We start from the raw sequence: 24,939 nt of genomic DNA on the forward strand, positions 1-24,939 counted from the left end.
TACCGCTGGTAAAGCGAGCTTTGCCAGCGGTTTTAACCTGTTTTCAGCCACCAGTGGGCGGTAAAACAGCCCCGCTAGCGGCCGAATACAAGTGTTAAAACGAAGCTAAAGCGCCGCTAAAAATATCGGAGCTTTACCGCCGATGCCCACACAGCCCCAGTGTGAAAGGGGCCTTTAACCACTTCCCACCCGGCCAATGCACATATACGGCCGGGTGGGAGCCGTCTACTCCTGATAGGACGTTCAGGAACGTCCATCAGGAGGAGCGGCCGCATCTCAGATCGGCAGGAGGGCTCTGTGATTGGCCCTCCTGATCACATGACGGCCGTGTCCAATTTGATTTTATTGGATTTCTTTTAAAATAGAAAAAAGAAAATATTGTTTTTTTTTTTCAAATTTTCGCTTTTTTGCGCTTATATCACAAAAAATAAAAAACGGAGTCGTGAATAAATACCACCAAAATAAAGCTCTATTTGTGCGAACAAAATGATAAAAACTTAATTTGGGTACAGTGTAGCATGACTGCGCAATTGTCACTGAAAGCGCTAGAGCGCTGAAAGCTGAAAATTGGGCTGGGAAGGAAGGGGGCGAAAGTGCCCTGTATTGAAGTGGTTAAAGATGAATAAGAAATATTTTATATAACACATTCAACTTGAGTCCTCTGTCGGTTCCTGGTAGCAATCGCTCTGGTTTTCACAACGCTTTTGGCGTTTCTTGCCTCCTGCCTTTGCGGAACCATGTTCCAAAAAATTACCCCTGGGTGCATTAGTTGAAGATCCAGTAGAGGTAATGGAGGAATTAGATGTTGTTTTCGTCTGATGTTTTTAAATCTCGTACGGAAGCGATTTGGTTCAGTCCAGTTATACACTCTATTATTAATCTCGATCTCTATCCATTTTTTGTATTCTTCCTGATTTTATAGAAGAACTATACCATCAAGTACACTCTCATTTAGTGAAGGATGCAGTCTACCTGTTTTCAGCAGTCGTTCCAAACGTGTATAGATTGAATGTGGAAGTAATGAGATGCAATGTGTTTGTCAGACGTAATGATTCCAGCTGACTTGAATTGATTAGTAGCACTTGTTGGCTATTTCTTTATATAGAGATTTTGTTATACCATTAGTTGTAGGTATGTGGTCATGAGGAAGGGTGATATCGTTGTTGGCCCGAAACGTTACCTGAATATACCTAATGTAATTTTTTTTTACGAATAAACCTTCATTGGTTGTGCGGCAATCCTCGGTTTTTATTTTTTTATAGTCTAGTCTTTGGAAAGGACTAGATTGCCGACCCATTTTTCCAAGTGACCGCTCGGTGCATCTCACCCATATAACTTAATATATGGGTAATATTAGTGTGTGTTTCTCTCCAAACGTTCTCACCTGGCAGTGATCCTCTTGCTGGATGGTCCCGTGGGCTCCCTCTCCCCCCTCCCATGCTCAGGAAGAGCCTGGACTGCCTGGGAGTGCTGCCCATTATTAATTATTTTTATTTATTTTTTACTCTTCTTTTTCTTTCTTTTTTTTTTTTTTTTCCTTTCTGTTGACTAGTATTTATGATTATGTACATACCCCTCAATCATTGTAGTAGTATGGACATATACATATCTAGATCTGAGAGATCTTGTACAAAAGAGATAGTTCAATCAGCAATACACATTCATTTATAGGGTTACATAATATATACAAATTACACACCAGACAGTATGTACATCACAATATACAGTGTAGGTCCCCTGGCTTACATGATATTTACAAATTACTCACAGAATCGTATTTACAATACAATATAAGGTGCAAGTTCAGAGTTAGGTTACCTGTTAACTTCAGGTCAGCCCATGGTGACTGCCGTGTGCTCCCACACCAGTGTGTCTTGGCTTGCTCACAAAGCATTATATCCCCCCCCCCCTACTTTCTGTAGTGTGGCTAATACATTCTCCCTAATTGGTCACTGTACCTAGTCAATGTATATTGGGAACAGCCTGATTGGATGAGTCAACGAAAGCTGTTGTTTACTTCCCAGGTGAGATGTTATCAGGGAAAACAAAAGGCCAAGCTTTGAAGTTGAACCAATTACAGTAACACTCAATACAACACTCAATACTTTACATATATATATAAATCTAATGGAAATATATTTCTAATTACAATATTGTACAGGTATTAATGGAGATTTCACATAAACTCATAAGGCTACAGATGGCCCCTTGTGGCCAGTTGAGAATATGAGACTCGGCCACACATAGAATAATGGTTTATGTGCAATCTTCTTTAATATTTTGAACGTTTGGCTTTGCCCTCTGAAATGAAATAAAACTCTTTGAGAAGAAAAAAAAAACTTTTAAAATCCCCATCTCTACAGTTCACATTTCTGGATCCCAGTATCGGTAGTCCTCACTTGTTCTGAATGTAATAAGTCCATAATAAAAATCATAGGATACAAAATACAATAAAAAAAACAAGAGGGATAAAAAAAAAAAACATGAGGATCCTTGTTCTCAACCGTCCAATAATGTTAGTGCGAAAGTCAATAATGTCAATCTGGTCATGTTGCCCTTGCTTCTGGGACAGCCTTCCATGGTGATTCCCGTTGGATACCGCGTACAGTAATGGCCTTTGGATCAGCTTTCCCGGCTAAGATTATACTTTGTTAATGTGGACAGAGGTAGAGAAAGAACACCACAAGTACATTTGAGACACATGCATTCAAATTAATGCTTGTCTGGTAAGTCTGAGCAGTTAGGACCTTTTATTAGAATTACCATAGATATACTGCGACATATTAATAAGACCCCTTTCTCAATGACGTGTAACAATTTGGTTACGCCCTTCAGCCAGGTGTCTGATTTCCACCCCCCATCTTTCTTCCTCCATGGTCATATGCCTGCAAGTAACTTCTGCCGTATACCACTGTGTGTCTGTGTATGACCCTTCAAGTGTGCAGGGGGTTCTTGTTGCCATCGCAACTCACCACTAACTCCTGTTACTGAAGCTATGTTCAGTGCTGGTCCCAAACCTTGGGCACCGTCCTTGGCTACCATGTGTAGCTACTGCACGAGCCCTGCCTTTAGCAGGCTACGGAAGAGGTCATCACTTTAAGAGTTCTCATTGCAGATTAGGCAGTGTCGCCTACGCAGACAAACATGACTGGATTTCAGAATACAGATAGGTGTGATGTCACCAGTCACTAGTGGCTTCTGGAAAAATCTAAATAAAATACTCTTAAGTACAAATGTACTATACTCCCTGCTATTTGCCAATCACTATGAGTCTCACCAGTCCCAGTATATCTATATGATATTGACGCAATGCTCTTTGAACTTATTATGGCACAAAAAGAAAGAAATGAAAAAGAAAAATATATATCAATGACCACATCTGATGACTGCCCAACATTAGAACTGTAGAGAGGATTGTATGTCACATATACACAGAAAATAGTCACATGGCTGTTGCTAAAGCCTTATGTTACTATTGTCATGATAATAGCTACAATGACCTAAAATTATATAAAACAATTATCCAATGTCATAAGAGAAAAACAAAAACTGTTGGATACTCGACCCATCCCCAAAATGCTAAAGTGAAGCTTTTAATATTCTATATCAACATTTGTAATTGCTTTAAATGTTCTCCATATAATGTTCCCCATACTCCCCTCTTTTTTTTTTTTTTATTTCACCATAGGCAAGCCAAACTGAAGAATCACCAAAAAAATTAAAATAAGGTGATATAGGCAGTAAAGAAAAAAAAAATAGTTTTCTTTAAGAGAAAAGGTTGAAGGAGAAAAAAAAACAATAAAGAAAAAAAACTATTCAGATTGAATGCTGCCTCAACCTTTAATTTGTTAAAGAGCCTTGAATCTGTAATTGTGTTAAACAAAATGATTGAATCTGCTTTCAAACATTGCGCAACACCCTCTCTCGGTGGTGATTAACATATTAATTGACTCTTAGTGCAAAACAACTTGCAAGTCAAGCAGGCCACAAAAATTTGTATTAGAGAGAGCAGGACCTCTGTTTATTGAAACAGACCGCCCTAAAGAAGTTAGAATTTAGTAAGGCCTGACTGTAATTAATTCCATTCAAGGCTTCTCCTTAAAACCAACATAAAATTGTTTTAAGGTCCTCATCTGTGTTTCACAATACTTTGCCCCATCTGCGTCCGATCATCCATCCTTGTTTGGGCAATTACCCTAAAATACAAAACTTAAAAATCATTAATAACACCTCACTGTACCTCTCTGAGAGGTTCATAATGGTCTACAATAGTAGTGGATGCTTGGAACAGACTTCCAGCCAAGGTAATGGGTCCATTAACCGTAAGTACAGTCAATAATGTCCAGGACCCACCCCCATATCTATACTCGGACAGACCAAAAATTATGGAAAAACTGGGAGGGTTTGTAAATACTTAAATTCTAAACGACAACATGTAGATCTATAACCTTCACACATATTAGCATCACATGAGTTAATTTGGAAGGAAAAACAAAACAAAACACAAGACCTACTGAATCCATAAGATGCCACAAGGTGCAAAGTAATGTATCGTGGTAGTTTCCGAGTGTCAGAGTGAAAGAACCTTCACTCTAAACCACAGGAAAGGAGAAAACCAAGATCTACACAACATCCCTACAGTTCCTCATAGTTATAGGGATTGAAATTTCATATTTTTGCACAGGTTATTTATTCGCAAGTACATTTAAACTTGTAAAAAAAAATTATAAATTTAAACTGGTACCAGTATTGAGCTCCTTTCCAATGAAAAAAAAAAATTATAAACAGTACAACGCATGCGCATTAGTGTGATCACACTTATTTATGGCCATAAAGCAATGTTAAGTACAAAAAAGAAAAATATCTTTGTTTACACATGGACAGTTCATACCCATGCATTCCATCACTCAAACATACACATTCATTTCGATTGCATCCCATACATCCTGGATAGCACCTTGGTAATTGCAAATTAATTGTTATGTGTTTCTGCAAACGGGAGAGAGAGAAAAAAAAAAAAAAAAACAACAACCAAGAACAAAAAATAAAAATAAACTGAAGCAAGAGTAAGATTCTGTACTAAGCAACACTTGTACCCTATACCTTTGAATATTTATGGCAGTCTTCTGATCCTTTGGGGAAGATAAACACCTATATTACAAATAACCATGTTTGAATACCTAGCCTAATATACATTACCTTAGGTGTATGTATTTATGTATATACATCTATATTGATACACCTGCTTAACATGTAAATACTTTTTCATGAGCTCCCTGCACCTGGAAAATATAACTTATACAAAAGTTATTACCCTTTTCCCTTTCGTTGGCACAAAGAAAGCAAACACTACCACATTGTTACATTTACATATTTACATTGTTATATGTTCACTGACATCCGCACTTGGATCTGGTGAAAATAAATTACTCAGATCATAGACATCTGAATGACACATTAGATCTGGTACTTCTTTCACTGTTTCTACATTGCTTATATTTAAGTTTTGTTCCCCGTAAGGGGAAGTCCTAGCAGATAATATAGATAGATTGGGCCTCCCTCCTGTATTTTCTGTTTGAATGGAATAGACGGTTTTCTGTGGGGTCTTAACAATTTGATCAAAAGATTGTTTTATTTCTTTTAGTTCTTTATTACACTGTACCACATCTGCATGGCATGCTTCATATTTTTCCTTAAGAACATGTTGTGATGTTTCCATTATTTTATTGGTATTTTCCCAATTATGAATATGTGCCTTCAGTAGCTTAATCTCATTTTCAAGAGACGTAATTGTGGTTATTAACTTAAGTTCTTTCAGAACTGATCTCCTGTGCTGTAATCTGAGATCGCTTTCCATTGTATTTACATTCAAAGGGGAGCATGAGGCTATTTGCCTTTGACTAGTAACTGTGGAGCCATGCCTATAGATCTTATCTTTGGAGGCATTGTAATTGTAATGATGTCTCTTTCTGTTTGAAAAGGTGGCCAATTCTCCTGTAGTGTGGCTTGCTAAATAGGTATTTTTGTTTGTAGGCTGGTGATAAATCTTTGATTTCACAGAATTAGACCTTCTGGCTACATGAAAATAATTGTGCATACAATCCATGATACTTTGATATGAATCTTTAAGAGGATTTATAAAAAATCCACATTGACTTTTAAATTTTGGATGGGCATTAGATATTAGGAGGGTTTTGTACTCTGGGTCCTCTCTGTTTACATTTCTCCGTTTGCCTACATAGTAAGCTGACCATAGCCTGTTTGCATAAAGAAGTGGATTCTCATTATTTTCCTGTTTTGTTCTAAACGCTGCTATTAAGCCTAGGTCAAAGGGATATAATATTTTTAGCAGTTCATCTACAGTTTCATTGTAATCTGCTCTTCCTTCTTTAACATGGTCTGGTAAGGAAGACCATGTGTCTAATTTAACTGTTAATAGTAAAACTTTAACCTGATCTCTGGAGTTGGCAACTCCCAGCAATTTACATCGTTGCAAGACATTATCTGCATGAAATGTTATGTGCACTCCTGGCAATAGTTTGCCAATATTGTTAGCTACAAGTAGCACATTTTCTAAAGACTGTCTGTCCTCCCTATCCATCTTTTGTGCTGTACTCTCAATTCCTGTTACATGCACTTCATCCACTGCAGGAATCATCTTTCAAACCTTTTTTTTTTTTTTTTTAAATAGACTGAATCTTCATGCATATAAACATTGGGCAACAGCTCTTTTCATCTCCTTCTAATGTATCTGGACTCTTCATGTACAAATTCTATAATATATTTAGCTTTTAGCATAAATGATGTGTTCCTTAGTATACTAACAGTAGGCTTCCTAATGATTACACACTGTACAACACAGCTATTTTTTTATAGCCCATTTCTATATTGAGCACCTAGATCACCCAATGTTACTTTTTAGCATTCAGATGAAAAACCCTTTCATAGTGTGCCTTTTGTAGATATTGCAACCCCTTGAGATATTGCTGAAAGAGACCACCAATTTTTCCTGTCCCTTCGTCGGTCGCCATTTGTTGACTAGTATTTATGATTATGTACATACCCCTCAATCATTGTAGTAGTATGGACATATACATATCTAGATCTGAGAGATCTTGTACAAAAGAGATAGTTCAATCAGCAATACACATTCATTTATAGGGTTACATAATATATACAAATTACACACCAGACAGTATGTACATCACAATATACAGTGTAGGTCCCCTGGCTTACATGATATTTACAAATTACTCACAGAATCGTATTTACAATACAATATAAGGTGCAAGTTCAGAGTTAGGTTACCTGTTAACTTCAGGTCAGCCCATGGTGACTGCCGTGTGCTCCCACACCAGTGTGTCTTGGCTTGCTCACAAAGCATTATATCCCCCCCCCCTACTTTCTGTAGTGTGGCTAATACATTCTCCCTAATTGGTCACTGTACCTAGTCAATGTATATTGGGAACAGCCTGATTGGATGAGTCAACGAAAGCTGTTGTTTACTTCCCAGGTGAGATGTTATCAGGGAAAACAAAAGGCCAAGCTTTGAAGTTGAACCAATTACAGTAACACTCAATACAACACTCAATACTTTACATATATATATAAATCTAATGGAAATATATTTCTAATTACAATATTGTACAGGTATTAATGGAGATTTCACATAAACTCATAAGGCTACATTTCATTGCAGAGGGGCAGTTGCGGTGATCCCCCGCTGGCCGCCCGTCTCGTGGGATGACTGTGGTGCAAAGCTGAGCAGCCGCCATTGTTCTGGTGGCCAAGGAGAGCCCGCGGCCATGTCATGTGCAATGTACAGGAAGAGGCAGCACTTCTGGATCAGGTGCGTGGCCTCATTTCCAGCCGCAAAGCTAAGTGGGTGAGGACAGAGTCGCCTGGTGCTCTTAAACTTCCAGTTACGGGTGGGCACGATAGCAGTTGTTTGAATGTCAGAACCGGCTTTCTTTCAGCCATGTGACCGCAGTGCGATCTGCAATGCAGGATACAGCAGTGGCTAGTGGGTTCTCTTGTGCCTAGCATAAGGGACTCCACAAAGTGGTGGTGACTTGCTTGGGCAGCGGGAAGTGAGAGGTTCTTTCCTAGTGCACGTAGGTATTTGTTTTTTTACTTGTGCTGTACAGCAGCATTTCAGCATGGTCCTTTTATGGGGGTGTGTTTTTGTTTTATTAAAATGCTTTTGGAGTAAAAATCTAAAAAATCGTTTTTCTATTTAAGGTGCGTTTTAATAATTTTAGTTTATTCAGTGTGAAATTATGTAGCTGTATATTCTGCAACATTTACATTTTTGGGAAACCCATTCAATGAATTAATCCAAGCTCTGCAAGCTGAGATAACATGCACTGCATTGATGCTTCCACAGTAACCATGAGATTAAAGAATGTTCCTCTTATACCATTGTTTTCTAAATTTATGTACACTACAAACTGTATGGTGGTTTGAAGAGAAATGCATCTGTACACAGCTGCTGGTAAACTGACAGAGGCAGTTGGGTGCGTGTGTGTGTGGGGGGGGGGGGGTTCCCCCCCCCTTCAACTGCCCCTGAACTCATCTTATGTTATGTGTACATGTACATAGGTTCATTTAACCACTTAAGCCCCAGACCATTTTGCAGCTAAAGGACCAGCCTCTTTTTGCGATTTGGCACTGCTTCACTTTAACTGACAATTTCTAGGTCGTGCGATGTGGCTCCCAAACAAAAACAAAAAAAATAAAAAATATGTGTGTGTGTATATGTGTATATATATGTGTGTGTGTGTGTGTGTATGTATGTATATGTATGTATATGTATGTATATGTGTGTATGTATATATATATATATATATATATATATATATATATATATATATATATATATATATATATATATATATATATATATATATATATATATATATATATATATATATATATAAATAATAATATATATATTACGCCTTGCGAAAGTATTCGGCCCCCTTGAACTTTTCAACCTTTTTGCCACATTTCAGGCTTCAAACATAAAGATATGAAATTTACATTTTTTGTGAAGAATCACCAACAAGTGGGACACAATTGTGAAGTGGAACAAAATCTATTGGATATTTTAAACTTTTTTAGCAAATAAAAAAACTGAAAAGTGGTGTGTGCAAAATTATTCGGCCCCTTTACTTTCAGTGCAGCAAACTCACTCCAGAAGTTCAGCGAGGATCTCTGAATGATCCAATGTTGTCCTAAATGACTGATGGTGATAAATAGAATCCACCTGTGTGTAATCAAGTCTCTGTATAAATGCACCTGCTCTGTGATAGTCTCAGGGTTCTGTTGAAAGCGCAGAGGGCATCATGAAGACCAAGGAACACACCAGGCAGGCAGGTCCGTAATACTGTTGTGGAGAAGTTTAAAGCCGGATTTGGATACAAAAAGATTTACCAAGCTTTAAACATCCCAAGGAGCACTGTGCAAGCGATCATTTTGAAATGGAAGGAGTATCAGACCACTGTAAATCTACCAAGACCTGGCCATCCCTCTAAACTTTCAGCTCAGACAAGGAGAAGACTGATCAGAGATGCAGCCAAGAGGCCCATGATCACTCTGGATGAACTGCAGAGAACTACAGCTGAGGTGGGAGAGTCTGTCCATAGGACAACAGTCAGTTGTACACTGCACAAATCTGGCCTTTATGAAAGAAAGCCATTTCTCAAAGATATCCATAAAAAGTCTCGTCTAAAGTTTGCCACAAGCCACCTGGGAGACACGCCAAACATGTGGAAGAAGGTGCTCTGGTCAGATGAAACCAAAATCAAACTTTTTGCCTACAATGCAAAACGATATGTTTGGCGTAAAAGCAACACAGCTCATCACCCTCAACACACCATCCCCACTGTCAAACATGGTGGTGGCAGCATCATGGTTTGGGCCTGCTTTTCTTCAGCAGGGACAGGGAAGATGGTTAAAATTGAGGGGAAGATGGATGCAGCCAAATACAGGACCATTCTGGATGAAAACCTGTTGGAGTCTGCAAAAGACCTGAAACTGGGACGGAGATTTATCTTCCAACAAGACAATGATCCCAAACATACAGCAAAATCTACAAAGGAATGGTTCACAAATAAACGTATCCAGGTGTTAGAATGGCCAAGTCAAAGTCCAGACCTGAATCCAATCGAGAATCTGTGGAAAGAGCTGAAAACTGCTGTTCACAAACGCTCTCCATCCAACCTCACTGAGCTCGAGCTGTTTTGCAAGGAAGAATGGGCAAGAATTTCAGTCTCTCGATGTGTAAAACTGATAGACAGACATACCCCAAGCGACTTGCAGCTGTAATCGCAGCAAAAGGTGGCTCTACAAAGTATTAACGCAAGGGGGCCGAATAATTTTGCACACCCCACTTTTCATTTTTTTTTATTAGTTAAAGTTTCAAAAATCCAATATTTTGTTCCACTTCACAATTGTGTCCCACTTGTTAGTGATTCTTCACAAAAAATAAAAATGATATATCTTTATGTTTGAAGCCTGAAATGTGGCAAAAGGTTGAAAAGTTCAAGGGGGCCCGAATACTTTCGCAAGGCACTATGTATATGTGTGTGTGTGTGTATGTATGTATGTATGTATGTATGTATGTATGTATATATATAATTTTTTTTTTTTTGATTGCTCCCTACTGGAAACCACAACCTGTGGAAGGGAATTCCACCTCCTTGCCGCTCTTACAGTAAAGAACCCTCTACACGGTCCGAGGCAGTGATTCTCAACCAGGGTTCCTCCAGAGGTTGCTAGGGGTTCCTTCAGCATTGGCAATTTCTGCCTCTCAGATAAGTTACCAATGAAACCATTGATCTTTTTAGCCATCTGCATGGAGGTAATTCTTCCCAATGACCACAAGTGTAAGGATCATTCTTCCCACTGACCATCACACTAATGTATCATGAGTTGTAGATTTCAAATTTTTAGCAGGGGTTCCCTTACACCGGAGAACTATTTCAAGGTTTCCTCCATGTTGAAAAGGTTGAGCAAGGCTGGTCTAAGGTTCTAACCTCCCTTTTCTTAATGAGTGGCCACATGTCTTATTAAACTCCCTTCCACTGAAATCATATCCCCTCCCAAGTGTCTCTTCTCCAGAGAGAATTAGCTCCAGTGCTCTTAAAGCAGGGCTCGACAAAACCCGGGCGCCAGGTCGCATTGGCGACTAGAAATAGAGACCTCGCGCCTGGGGCAGCACAGCTGGGGGTATCCTGTCTCTGTGGACCCCCCCAGCGTGATCGCGTCTGGCCGTTCCGCCAGCGGCCAAAAATTTAGGCCGCGGCTTTGAGGCCTTCTGCGGTCCTATGATTCCTTATGGAATCTGGCGCCCTCTTGTGGTCGCCGTTGGTATGACAAACCAGCAATGCTAATGAAGCTTCCTCTGCCTGTTTTATATTACCTGCCTCTTCTTCCCTTTATTTAGAACCCCCTAAACATTATATATATTTTTTATTCTAACACCCTAGAGAATAAAATGGTGGTTGTTGCAATACTGTCTGTCACACCGTATTTGTGCAGCGGACTTACAAGCGCACTTTTGTTGGGAAAAATAATTTAGTTAATAAAAAAATAAGACAACAGTAAAGTTAGCCCAATTATTTTTTATATTGTGAAAGATAATGTTACGCCGAGTAAATTGATACCCAACATGTCACGCTTCAAAATTGCACCCGCTCATGGAATGGCGACAAACTTTTACCCTTTAAAATCTCCATAGGCGTCGTTTAAAAAAATTCTACAGGTTGCACGTTTTGAGTTACAGAGGAGGTCTGGGGCTAGAATTATTGCTCTCGCTCTACCGATCACGGCGCTACCTCCTATGTGTGGTTCGAACACCGATTTTATATGCGGGCAGGACAGGGCGCGTTTAAAAATTATTATTTTTTCTGCTTATTTTAACTTTTTTTTTTTTTTTTTTTTTTTTTTTTTCCCCTGTTCTTTTAAAAAAAAATTTGTGTCACTTTTATTCTTATTACAAGGAATGTAAAAATCCCTTGTAATAGAAAAAGCATGACAGGTCCTCTTTAAATATGAGATCTGGGGTCAGAGAGACCTCGGATCTCATATTTACACTAAAATGCAATTGAAAAAAAAATTGTCATTTGAGAAAAATCAATAAAATGTCCCTCTAAGAGCTATGGGCAATGACTTGGAGAAGGGGGGGGGGTGGGGCGGCGACGGCGCTGCTATCTTCCCCTCACTCGTCTCCATGTCAGGCCAGGGACAGGTCCGGATCGCCGTCACGGACCTGGCTCCTAACTTTTTAAGCTGGCTCCTAGATTCCAAGCAAATTTGTCAACCCCTGTCTTAAAGGGGTTGTAAAGGTTCGTTTTTTATTTTCTAAATAGGTTCCTATAAGCTAGTGCATTGTTGGTTCACTTACCTTTTCCTTCGATTTCCCTTTATAAATGTTTTTTTCTTTGTCTGAATTTCTCACTTCCTGTTCCTCCTCAGTAAGTTGTTCAGTAAGCTGTTCTGGCTGACTAACCACCAGCTCGGATGATGGTGAAAAGTTTACTGAGGAGAAACAGGAAGTGAGATATTCAGACAAAGAAAAAAAACATTTAGAAGGGAAATGGAAGGAAAAGGTAAGTGAACCAACAATGCACTAGCTTAGAGGAACCTATGTAGAAACTAAAAAACAAACCTTTACAACCCCTTTAACCTTTCTTCATAACTAATGTCCCTCCCTCCTCTCCCCCCCCCCCCTCCCTCCTCGTGAAACCGGACCAGAGTCTTGTAGAGTGGAAGAATAATTGCTTTATCTCTGAAGTTAATCCCCCTTTTTAATTTTCAATTTTCGGTTTGCTTTGTTAGCAGCAGCTTGGCCTTGCATGCCACTGCTTAACCTGTCATCGACTAGGACCCCCAGGTCCATTTCCTTCCTTGACTCTCCCAGAGGTTTTTTTGGTGGAAGAACCAGACAAGGCTTTCATAAGGTCCAAGTAAGGTTAACAACGGATGCCAGCTCCTGGGGTTGGGGGGCCTCACATGAGCAGTTGCTGGGCTCAGAGCTCGTTATCCACAAGAGAAGCAGTAAGACCCTTGAATTAGAGGGAACTAAAAGCAATAGAAAGGGCTTTACTGACGCTTGCCAGAGAAGTGCGGGGACTACATATACAGGTACTGTCAGATAACACCACAGCAGTGGCCTACATAAACAGATGGGGGGGCACCAGAAGCAGAGCTCTTCAGTGCCTAGCAGGCAGTACTCTAAGATGGGCAGAGGTCCGTATTCTATCTTTGTCTGTGGCCCATCTAAAAGGGGCTCCAACAGGGTAGCAGACTTCCTCTGCAAAAAACAGGTGTATGAGGCAGAGTGGCAATTGAACCTTGAAATCTTGTATACAATTGTGAAGAAATGGGGGGCCGCCAAAAGTGGATCTCTTTTGTGAATCAGGAAAATGCACATTCTTTCCTCTCCCTGAACAGAACCGAGCCATCTCTGGTGTTAGATGCCCTGGCGCACAGCTCTAACTTTCACCTCCTGTTACGCTTCTCCCCCCCCTTCAGCTTATCCCCCAGGACATAAGGAAAATCCAGACAGAGAATTTGACAGTAATCCTCATCCACTCCCTTTTAGCTTTTCATCCCTTCTCCAGATTCAACTCGAAACCCGTATTGGCACCTTCTGTTGCGACGAGACCTGCTGATACAAGGTCCCAGGAAGTAGGAAAGCTCACAGCTTGGCTTCTGAAGAGCAGCTCTTGAGGAAAAAGGGATTTTCAGATAAGTTGGTTGCTACCCTCCTATCTAGCAAAAAGAGTGTTACCAGAACAATTTATTCCAATGTCTGGAAAGTTTTCAACTCCTGATGCCCTGCGTCCGGCAAATCCTTACATTCCTTCTATTCTGGAATTCCTGCAAGAAGGAAGGGCTTGGCAGTCAGTACCCTCAGAATTGAGGTTGCCGCTCTTGGGGTATTTTTGGAAAAATCAATAACAGCACCCCTAGTGATCAGATTCTTCAAGGCCCTCACCTGGTCCATACTGGTAGTTATCAGAAGCTGTCCAAAGTGGGACTTATTGGTTGTTCTACATGCCCTGACCAGGAAACCATTTTAACCTATTAATTTAGCCTCCCTGAGACTGATTACATTATGACAGTTTGAAGAATTTGTGAGTTTCAAGCTTTGTCAATCCAGTGTGTGTTTTTTGTGGTGAGGTGTGGGTTTTTTTTTTTTCCCCCCGAAGGCCGATTTGGTCCAAAATCTAGCTCGGCGATGCTTCCTACGTTTTTGCTCTAATCCATCAGGAAAGAAGGAAGAAGACATCCATAACTTGGATGTTAAGAGAGCAGTCTTGAGTTACCTGAAGTCCACCTTACATGGTTGCTAATGTGACAGAACACCTCCTCTGATTTTCACATTTACGGTAGTTAAATGTAAAAATCAGGTGTTCTGTCACATTGGCAACAATGTAAGGTCAGCAGGTTTGCTGCTGCTTTTAAAATGGAACATCTAAACAGTCCGGTGTTACAAATACTGTATTTAAGCATATAAGCTCCATATTGTGTTGAAAATAACTGAAATCTAAAACTCCGGTGGGTGTAAGCATCCCCGTGGTCAAAGCGCATCCCTCTGTAATCATACACTACCCTGCTCTGCTCCTCTTGCCCTCCCCTGCCCCCCCCCCCTCCTTCCAGGCTGTCGGCACACTGTCTCCTCCCGCAGAAGCCCTGTCTCATGGAGGCAAGCAGCCACGTGATCTTCCCGGCTGAATTAAGCTGGGGAGATCACGGTCTCTCCTGCAGTAGCTGTGTATCGGAGCTGAAAAGCGCCCGTCAGTCACGTGACCGGCCTGAAGATGGCTCTAACTAGCGATTTAGACTGCTTGTTTTTATAAAGGATATACACAGTGTGGAATGCCAGCCTCTAATGGAGCGGCTGGCAGCTTTTCATAAAAAGGCTTTAACACGTTAAAGTCTGGAATGATTAGGTGTTTTCTGTTGGAGTCATAATCTCTTGGTTGTTGTCCTGAAAGACTATTGGAAAATAAGTTACTGGTAAGTCTAACTTGAAATATATATATATATATATATATATATATATATATATATATATATATATATATATATATATATATATATATATATATATATATATATATATATATATATATATAATTTATTTTTTACACATTCATGAAGGTGTTTATTGACCTGAGATCTGATATGGTAATGACTTGTGTGTGGGGGGTTTGTTTTTTTATTTTATTTTATTTATTTTTCAGAAATTCCTACAGATGAAAGTGAAGTTGAGGAGGAAAGCGATGTAATAGCATTAACAGATGAAAGCTTTGATAGTTTTGTTGCCGATAAAGACACTGTACTTTTGGAATTTTATGCTCCCTGGTAAGTAGATGGGTTTTTCATTGCCATACAAAGCAAGAATAGAGATGAGGGCTAACCACACTTTTAGCATACCAAAGGCAACCATTTTAAAGTGGGACTAAAGGCAAAATATTAAATTGTAAACTGGCAGACTTTTTTTCTTGCAGAAGGGACATGGCGTCTCTTCTGCAATAAAATGTACTTACCTGCTTGTTTGCAATCCCCTATGGATTGTACACTGAGCTGTGCATGTTGGGATTACTACACTCCTGCGTGTGTGTCAAAGTGACGTCATCCTGTGACGGACAATCAAGCTGGCTGAAGACTGACACCTGGAATAAGCCAAGAGAAGATGCCGGCGTCGGTGAGGGACCTTGCAAGTGTCAGGCGGTTGGAACAGAGGTGAGTATCCGTCATTAATTCTGCATTCATTAGTGATGATAAACCAAAAATGTTAAACTTTTATTATGCAGGTTGCCAATTCTTAGATTTAGTGGCTGTATTAGGTTTTTTTTTTTTTTTTTTTTTTCCCCCGTTTGGCCTTTTCCTTTTTGTTTTTACCTGGTGATCTAGCCAGTAAGTCTGTTGGTTTTTCAACAGCACAAGCTGTCCTGCTGATGTAGCAGTTTGTGGGTTGAGACAAACCATTTACCACTGACGGGTACTTGCCATGATCAGCTTTTATTCATGGAAAACTTTTTTTTTATTCCAAAAAAACACTTGCTGTAACTGAAGCCAAACTGGACTTTTGCAAGTTTAAGCAATTTGTTAGTGTATTTAAATCTAGTAGTGCATCTACCAAGCCATCACCCCCCCCCCCCCCCTGCAGATTAACAAAGGGTGCAACTGGCCAAAGGAGTCTCCTGTTGCTTCTTCATCCAGAGTGTGGGCACCCAAAGGCAGGAAGGGTGTTAGTGGCCAGATCAGACCTAAGGCATGGTAACTGCAATATATTAAATGTTTGGTTTGGAGATTAATACTGCTTTAACCAGTTCCCACCTGGCCTATAGCAAGATGAAGATGAAATTCACTGGTATAAACAATCGTGTGTGGTGGTGTGGAAGGAAAAAAAAAATCTTATTTCTTCATTATCCAAAAGTCATAATACAGTAATACAGTTCAACCATTAAAAAATAAAACAAATCATACAAACCCATATACGCAATCCTGTATCCAGAAAAGGCGAAAAACCCCAGCAACACATGATCCAATTTGCTACAGCAGGGGAAAAAATTCCTTCCTGATTCCCTGAGAGGCAATTGGATATTCCCTGGATCCAGTACCCAGTTATATTATGTACATTTAGAAGCAAATCCAGGCCTTTTTTAACCACTTAAGGACCGAGCCGCTTTCTGAGATTTGGTGTTTACAAGTTTAAAAAAACTTTTTTTTTTTTGCTAGAAAATTCCTTGGAACCCCCAAACATTTTATATATATATTTTTTTCCTAACGCCTTCAAGAATAAAATGGCAGTCATTGCAATACTTTCTGTCACACCATATTTGCGCAGCGGTCTTACAAGCCCACTTTTTTTGGGGAAAAAATACATAGTTGCAGAGTTGGGTTGAAAAAAAGTCCATCTAGTTCAACCATAAAAAATTCATACAATCCTATACCCACAGTTGATCCAGAGGAAAGCGAAAAAAAAAAAAAAAAAAAAAAAAAAAAACTCAGACAAACAGGATCCAATTTGCTACAGCAGGGGGAAAAAAATTCCTTCCTGATCCCAGAGAGGCAATCGGATTTTCCCTGGATCAACTTTTACCTAAGGGTTAGTATCAAGTTACATTATGTACATTTAGGAAAGAATCCAGGCCTTTTTGAAAGCAATCTACTGAGCTATCCAGAACCACCTCTGCAGGGAAGTCTATTCCACATTTTCACAGCTCATAATGTGAAGAAACATTTCCGTATTTGGAAATAAAACTTTTTTTTTTTCCTCCTAGACGTAAAGAGTGCTCCCTTGTCCTCAGTGTTGACTATAAAGTGAATAACCCCCTTAATCTCTTCTTCTCAAGTGTGAATACATTCAGTTCCTCTAATCTTTCTTCATAGCTGAGCTCCTCCATGCCTCTTATCAGTTTGGTTGCCCTTCTCTTCACTTTCTCCAGTTCCCCGATATCCTTTTTTGAGAACCGGTGCCCAAAACTGAACTGCATATTCCAGATGAGGTCTTGCGAATTTGTAGAGGGGCAAAATTATATAATGTATGAAAGGACTTTGCTCGCTTTGGAAACCGCAGCTTGGCATTGCATGCTATTATTGAGCTTATGATCTAGTTGTAATCCCCCGAATATGTATGATGCATGCATATTCTTAGCACCCAAGTGCATAACTTTACATTTTATCAACCTTAAACCTCTGCCACATAGTTGCCTAATTCAGATTCCACTGCAAAAAAAAATACTTTTTAGAAAAAAAAAAAAACAGTAAAGTTAGCCAAATTATAATAAATATATACATATAAATTTTATATTTATACTTTTTTTTTATTTTTTTTTTTCTCAAGTCGTCTTCCAGGACAGCACCCTGAGAGATGACTGGTCCACCTGACAGGAAACACAATCGGAGGTTAAAAGCCCATGCTCCTCAGTTTTTGATTGTTTCCCCACAGCGAAACCGTTTTGTTATACATAGTTACATAGTTAGTCAGGTTGAAAAAAGACACAAGTCCATCCAGTTCAACCTTAAAAACAAATAAATAAAATAAAAAATAATCGTACAATCCAAATACCCAATTTTATGCCCACAATTGATCCAGAGGAAGGCGAAAAAAAACCCCAGCAGAGCATGCTCCAATTTGCTACAGCAGGGGAAAAATTCCTTCCTGATCCCCCAAGAGGCGATCGGATTTTCCCTGGATCAACTTTACCTATGTTAGTACCCAGTTATATTATGTACATTCAGGAAAGTATCCAGGCCTTTCTTAAAGCAATCTACTGAGCTGGCCAGAACCACCTCTGGCGGGAGTCTATTCCACATTTTCACAGCTCTAACTGTGAAGAAACCTTTCCGTACTTGAAGATGAAATCTCTTTTCCTCTAGACGTAAAGAGTGCCCCCTTGTCCTCTGGGTTGACCGTACAGAGAACAACTCAACACCAAGTTCACTATATGGACCCCTAATATATTTGAACATGTTGATCATATCCCACTGGTGCCCAAAACTGAACTGCATATTCCAGGTGAGGTCTTACTAATGATTTGAACAGGGGCAAAATGATATCTCTCTCTCTGGAGTCCATACCTCTCTTAATACAAGAAAGGACTTTGCTCGCTTTGGAAACAGCAGCTTGGCATTGCATGCTATTATTGAGCTTATGATCTACCAAAACCCCCAGATCCTTCTCCACTATGGATCCCCCCTAGCATGTATGATGCATGCATATTCTTAGCCCCCAAGTGCATAACTTTACATTTATCAACATTACACCTCATCTGCCACATAGTTGCCCAATTAGACAGTGTATTGAGGTCGGCTTGTAAATTGGAGACATCCTGTAAGGACGTTATTCCACTGCATATCTTAGTGTCATCTGCAAAGACAGAAATGTTACTTTTGATCCCAGACCCAATATCATTTATAAAGATGTTTAAAAAGTAAGGGTCCCAGCACTGAACCTTGGGGTACACCACTGATAACCTTAGACCATTCAGAGTAAGAATCATTAATCACTACTCTCTGAATTCTGTCTTTTAGCCAATTTTCTATCCATTTACAAACTGATCTTTCCAAACCTGTAGACTTTACCTTACACATGAGCCGTGTGTGGGGAACTGTATCGAACTCTTTTGCAAAATCCAAGTATACCATGTCCACCGCCACCCCTCTGTCCAAGGTTTTACTTTCCTCCTCATAAAAAGAAATCAGATTTGTCTGACAACTTCTGTCTTTCATGAATCCATGTTGTCTGTTGCTTAAAGTGTTTTTGTTCAGCAAGAACTCGTCAATGTGGTCTTTTATTAAACGTTCCAGTATCTTCCCAGCTATAGAAGTTAAGCTAACAGGTCTATAGTTACTTGGTAAAGACTTTGATCCCTTTTTAAATATAGGCACCACGTTCGCCCTGCGCCAATCCAGTGGGACTATTCCCATCATTAATGAGTCCCTAAAAATTAGATACAATGGCTCTGAAATTACAGAGCTCAATTCTTTTAGGATCCGTGGGTGGATGCCATCAGGGCCAGGTGCTTTATCCACCTTTATTCTGTCTAATTATATTTTATTTTTATTTTTGTTCCTAGACCCGAAGCCTGGGGCTGGTGGTCTCCCCCTGGGAGCCGGAACAAATGCCTGGGAAGCCTCTGGTTCCGGCAGGATGTTCTCATCCTTCCTGGGGGGCTCCCCTATATTTTCCTCAGGGGGGGCAGCAGAAACTGGAAGAGCCCCCCTGAGCGCTGAAGGACCCTGGGTACAGTGGTGTACCCAGAACTCCAGGGGCCAATTTTCCTTTCCTCTCCTTACCTGTGTGGTGGCCGTGCAGAAAAGGAGACTGGTGTCCTTTTTGGCTCAGGGTCTCAGGGCTGGGTTGGTATCTCGCTGAAGACTCCAGGTCTAGCAATCCAGAGGTGCTCAGCTTTCTGGGGAGACTCGGCACCATTTTCCTGGAGCTTGGTGGAGGAATGACATCACTTCCTCCACAGAACAGGAAGTGAGCTCAGAGTTCGGGTCATTTCCTGTCTACAGCAAAATGGTGGCAGTATCAGCATGGAGGTAACCTCAGCCTCACAGCTGATTTGCCAAATTGGGGACATAAATCCAGGAGGAGCAGGCGCCCACTTCTCCCACAGACCAGCTGCTTTTCGCCTGTGTTAGCTGTCCGAAGAAGCTCACTGGCATCAGCGGCATGGAACGCGAGGAGAGACCCGCAGGGTCCATGGAGGAGACCACAGGGGGTGAGTCTGACCGGCCGCCAGAGGTTTAGATGGGGGAGGGTACCCCAAGCCTTCTCCTCTGGGTGGTACAGTGCTGTATTGTAATGCCTGTATGTTTTTGTTTCAGGGGACGATGCCACTGCCCTTGGGGTTGCCAGCCATCCCGTGAAATCTTCTACCCGCTCTAAGCGTTGTGGAAACTGTAATGCTAGATTACCCCCAGATCATCCTAAACCCTTCTGCTTTAAATGTATACAGAAGCTGACAGGGAAGGACGTTTTTCAAGACTCCTAGGCTAGATGCCTCCCTGGTACAAGTTTCTAAACCATCTGATCTTTCCTTTGAAGACACTGGGAACATCCAAGGATCAAATGGATCGGAGAACAGAAACTATTTTACGCAGGGCCTGGGAGGCTAATGCTGTGGCTATGAGCCCCGCGTTGGCCTCAGCCTGCATCGCTAGAAATGCGGACATGTGGCTCTCTAAGCTGATAGACCACATCTCCCGGACCTCCAAGTCTAAAGAGGTCTTAGATTCATTGGATTGTCATAGGCAGCACTGTTGCATACCTAGCGGATGCGGCCGTGGAGACGGTGCGCACAACCGCCAAGTCCGGTGCCTTACTAAACTCGGCTCGGCAAGTCCTATGGGTTAAAACTTGGGACGGGGATAGCTCATCTAAGACCAGTCTATGTGGCCTCCCTTTTGAGGGTTCCCTCCTTTTTTGTACTGGCCTAGACCAAGCCCTTGCTAGGTCGACCGAAAAGGGGAAGAAATTCCCTACTAAACCGAGGAGGACAGGAAAAGAGTTTCTCTAGATGTAGAAGTAGCCATTCCGGTCGAGGTAAAAGATTCTCTTCGCTGGTGGCTTCTCCCTCAGAGGCTTCAGGGGGGTCTCCTTAGGAGTCGGCTTCAGCCGCTCAGGAACTTGCGCCTGTGTTATCATGGGGGTGAGGGGCCCACCTGGAGGATCTAACAGCCCAGGGATCCTGGGAGCTGAGTCAGAGAAAGGCCTCCTCCAATTTTCGAGAACTTTTGGCCATCTGGGAGGCATTAAAAGCTTTCGAAAAGGAGGTAGTGGCATTTGTCAATCAGGCACCAGATCTCCAACTCTACTGGCCCCATCTTTAGAGATCATGGGCTGGGCAGAGCATCAGATTATTTACATTTCCGCAGTTCTCATAAAGGGATCCCTGAATGTAGAGGCAGACTATCTGTCATCGCCAATTCTTCAGGGAGAATGGGAGTTGAATCCAGAGGTATTCTCCCTGGTATGTCGGCAGTTCGGCGATCCAGAGATAGATCTGTTTGCCCGCAGAAAGAACAGAAGGGTAAAGAGATTTTCCCTTGCCTGAGGGGGGGGGCTCGGAGGGGATAGACGCCTTGGCCCAGGTTTGGGACTTCCGGTTGGCCTATGCCTCCCCCCCCCCCCCCCGGGGCTAATTCCAAGGGTTCTTCAAAAGCTGTTTCTCTCGGAAGGTGCCCTGATTCTGATAGCTCCCTGGTGGCCCAAGAGAGCTTGGTTTCCAACCCTGCAGGGTTGGTCCATAGCCCCGCCTCTACACCTTCCTGTTCAGTGCGACCATCTCCTCCAGGGTCCGGTTTGCCAGCCAGACCCCAGTTTCTTCAGGCTGACAGCCTGGCTCTTGAAAGGCAGAACCTGCAGGAGAATGGCCTGTCAGACAGAGTAGTGGATACTCTCCTCCTTAGTAGAAAGCCGGTCACAAGGTGTATTTACGCTAAGACCTGGGGGATTTTCTCGCTGGCGTCAGACGAGAGGGACTTCACAGCAAGAGATCCCGGCCATTCTGGAGTTTCTCCAGGATGGAGCACAGCTGGGGTTGGCAACCAAGACACTTAAGGCACAGGTCGCATCCTTATCCTGTTTTTTGGAGAGACGCTTGGCGCTAGACCCACTGATCAAGAGGTTCCTATTGGTCAGAGAGAGGTTGTCCCCTGTCCAGGTGTCTAGGTTCCCACCATGGGATCTTACCTTGGTGTTAGAAGGGTTGACAAGGTCCCCCCTTTGAACCAATAGACCAGATCCCCCTCAGGATCCTCACCTTTAAGTTGGCCTTTCTGCTTGCTATTACATCAGCCAGGAGAATAGGCAATATTCAGGCTTTTTTTAATCAAGGAACCATACTTCAGTTTATTCGAGGACAGGGTTATACTTGGGCAGGACCCCCTGTACCTCCCTAAGGTAGCGTCCAGGTTCCATAGGACTCAAGAAGTCGTGCTACCTTCCTTTTGTAATAATCTCCAAAATGAGAGGGAAGTTTCTTTTCACTGTCTGGAAGTCAGACGTTGTTTGTTATCCTACGTAGAAGGTCCAGCCATCTTTTAGTTTTTCTGGCCAAAAGAAGGGCCAACAAGCCTCCAAAGCATCCATAGCTAGATGGATTAAGCATGCCATTGCTTTAGCCTATGAGCAGTCAAGTAATGCAGTTCTTAGGAACCTGAAAGCTCATTCCACGTGATCTCTGGCAACCTCTTGGGCAGAAAGGGCCGGAACTTCGGTGGAACTTCCGTTTGGCAGGAAGGTCCTGCAAGCAGTTGTCCCGCCCTAAGGCAGGCCTGAGCTACTTGCTCCTCTCTCAGGGTGCTGTCCTGGAAGATGACTTGAGAAAATGACCAGTTACACTTGCCAGTAACGGTGTTTCTGGGAAGTCTTCCAGGACGGCAGGCCTACTTCCCACCCGTTCTCTTTAGGTATAATTTAAGGTATAGAGTGTGGTGGTGTTGGTTTCTTCACTCTCGTGCACTGGTGTGGGTCAATACTTTGTCACAACTGAGGAGCACGGGGAGGGGTGGGGGCTTTTAACCTTTGCTTGTGTTTCCTGTCAGGTGGACCAGTCATCTCTCAGGGTGCTGTCCTGGAAGACTTCCTAGAAACACAGTCACCGGTAAGTGTAACTGGTCCTTTTTATCTTTCATAAAAAAAATCTTACGCCGAGTAAATTGCTGCCCCACATGGCACGCTTCAAAATTTCGCACGCTCGTGGAATGGTGACAAACTTTTAACCTTTAAAAATCTCGACCTTTAAAAAAATTGTACCAGTTGCATGTTTTGAGTTAGAGGTCTAGGGCTAGAATTATTGCCCTCTCTATACCGCTTGCGGCAATACCTCACATTTGGACACTGTTTTCATATGCGGGAGCTACTCATGTATGCGTTCGCTTCTGCACACAAGCTCGGTTGGACGGGGCGCGTTTTTCAAAAAAAATTATATATTTTTTTTTTTTTTTTTTTTGTTGTTGTTGTTGTCCCTTCTATTCCTATTACAAGGAATATAAACATCCCTTGTAATAGGAAAAAAGCATGACAGGACCTCCTTAAATATGAGATCTGGGGTCATAAAAACCTCAGATCCCATATTTACACTAAAATAAAGTCAATTTAGGAGATATGGGTGGAAAGGACATTTTGTCGCTTCCACCCTGCAATGATAGTGGGCCATCTCCCCGAACCCCCCCCCCCCCTCACTGGTCACTGACCATTCCAAAGCCAGCAAGAGGACGCGACCACTTCTGCAGCTACAGCGGCTCCGGTAAGCGGCTAAGGCCAGCAGAGCGCAGTGGGAGAGGGCCGTGGCGAATCTTCCACTCTTATCTGAAAGCAGACCGCCCACTGAAGAAGAGGATACTGAGGTTATGGCAGCTAGTTCCTGCCATAATTATATTCCTCTTCAAGTAGCAACATAAAATGATGGCGAGCGGTCCGTAAGTGGTTAAAGCAATCTACTGAGCTGGCCAGAACCATCTCTGGAAGGGAGTCTATTTCACATTTTCACAGCTCTTCCTGTGAAGAAACCTTTCTATATTTGGGGATGACAACCTCTTTACCGTACATCATGGAACACAGAGCACAATAGTAATCACTATGTGTTATATAGGCACCTTCAGGTGATACACTGGTATATCCAATACAGGAAATTCACTCCCTATATACGCCTTCCAGGAATACCTCAGTTTTTTCGCCAGGGTGTAAGATGTTGGTCACCAGTGAAGATGTGCTCTGAAGAGCTCCAAAGCTGGAGAGATCCCTGCTGGATTTAAACAGCCTCCATAGACCGGATTCATCCAAAGTGCCACTGAGGCCAAGGTGGATGGTACCCGGGCCTCGCATAAGAATGAAGTTTTGCCTATAACTTCTCTTTGTAGGGCTGGACCCTGAGACCCAGGACTTTTTGGTCATGCTACATTACCTAAAGTTTTTGCCTGGTGGGGTGCTGATACAGGTCCAAGGGAGTGGTACCCCTAATAGAGACCCAGTCCTTGAAGGTTTGCTAACGCAGCCCGCCGTGATGGGTAAAGTTTGGATCTGTCGGTTACAGTAGTATCCTACAACAGGTAAGGGAAGAAGCCTAGGCACTGTAAAAAGTCCACCTGTGTTTGGTGTGTGTGTTTGTTTGTTTGTTTTTTTTCTCTCTCCCCATTAAAAACACACAAAAAAAAAAAAAAAAACCCTACAAAGGTACCAAATTATCACCCCCAGGAGCTGGGAACTCCAGTCTTGCCTCCACGCTGTCATCCTCCCCTGAGATACCAGATATGGCAAGCCAGGATGAGTCATTGGGACCAATTGGTGGTGCAGCTGCTTCTCACATTTCAGCCCCTGTATACGTGAATACGTGACCTGAAGATGTGTGTGGGGGTTTTTGTTTTTTGTTTTTTTTTTTTTCTCCACCCTGCTGGGCCTAGAAG

The 24,939-nt window shown here is 41.8% G+C and overlaps 1 protein-coding gene across 1 annotated transcript in view; it reads left to right on the plus strand.

The window, feature by feature from the left end:
- Positions 1–24,939, plus strand: part of PDIA4 (protein disulfide isomerase family A member 4) — a 127,273-nt gene that overhangs the window by 17,434 nt on the left and 84,900 nt on the right. The window contains exon 2 of the mRNA XM_077491867.1: positions 15,258–15,378. Coding sequence (XP_077347993.1) covers positions 15,258–15,378 — 121 coding nt within the window. The remainder of the gene's footprint in view (positions 1–15,257; positions 15,379–24,939) is intronic.

The sequence above is a fragment of the Lithobates pipiens genome, unplaced genomic scaffold (assembly GCF_037356315.1).
Source record: "Lithobates pipiens isolate NorthernLeopardFrog02 unplaced genomic scaffold, aLitPip1_a1.2 Scaffold_19, whole genome shotgun sequence".
Classification (NCBI taxonomy): domain Eukaryota; kingdom Metazoa; phylum Chordata; class Amphibia; order Anura; family Ranidae; genus Lithobates; species Lithobates pipiens.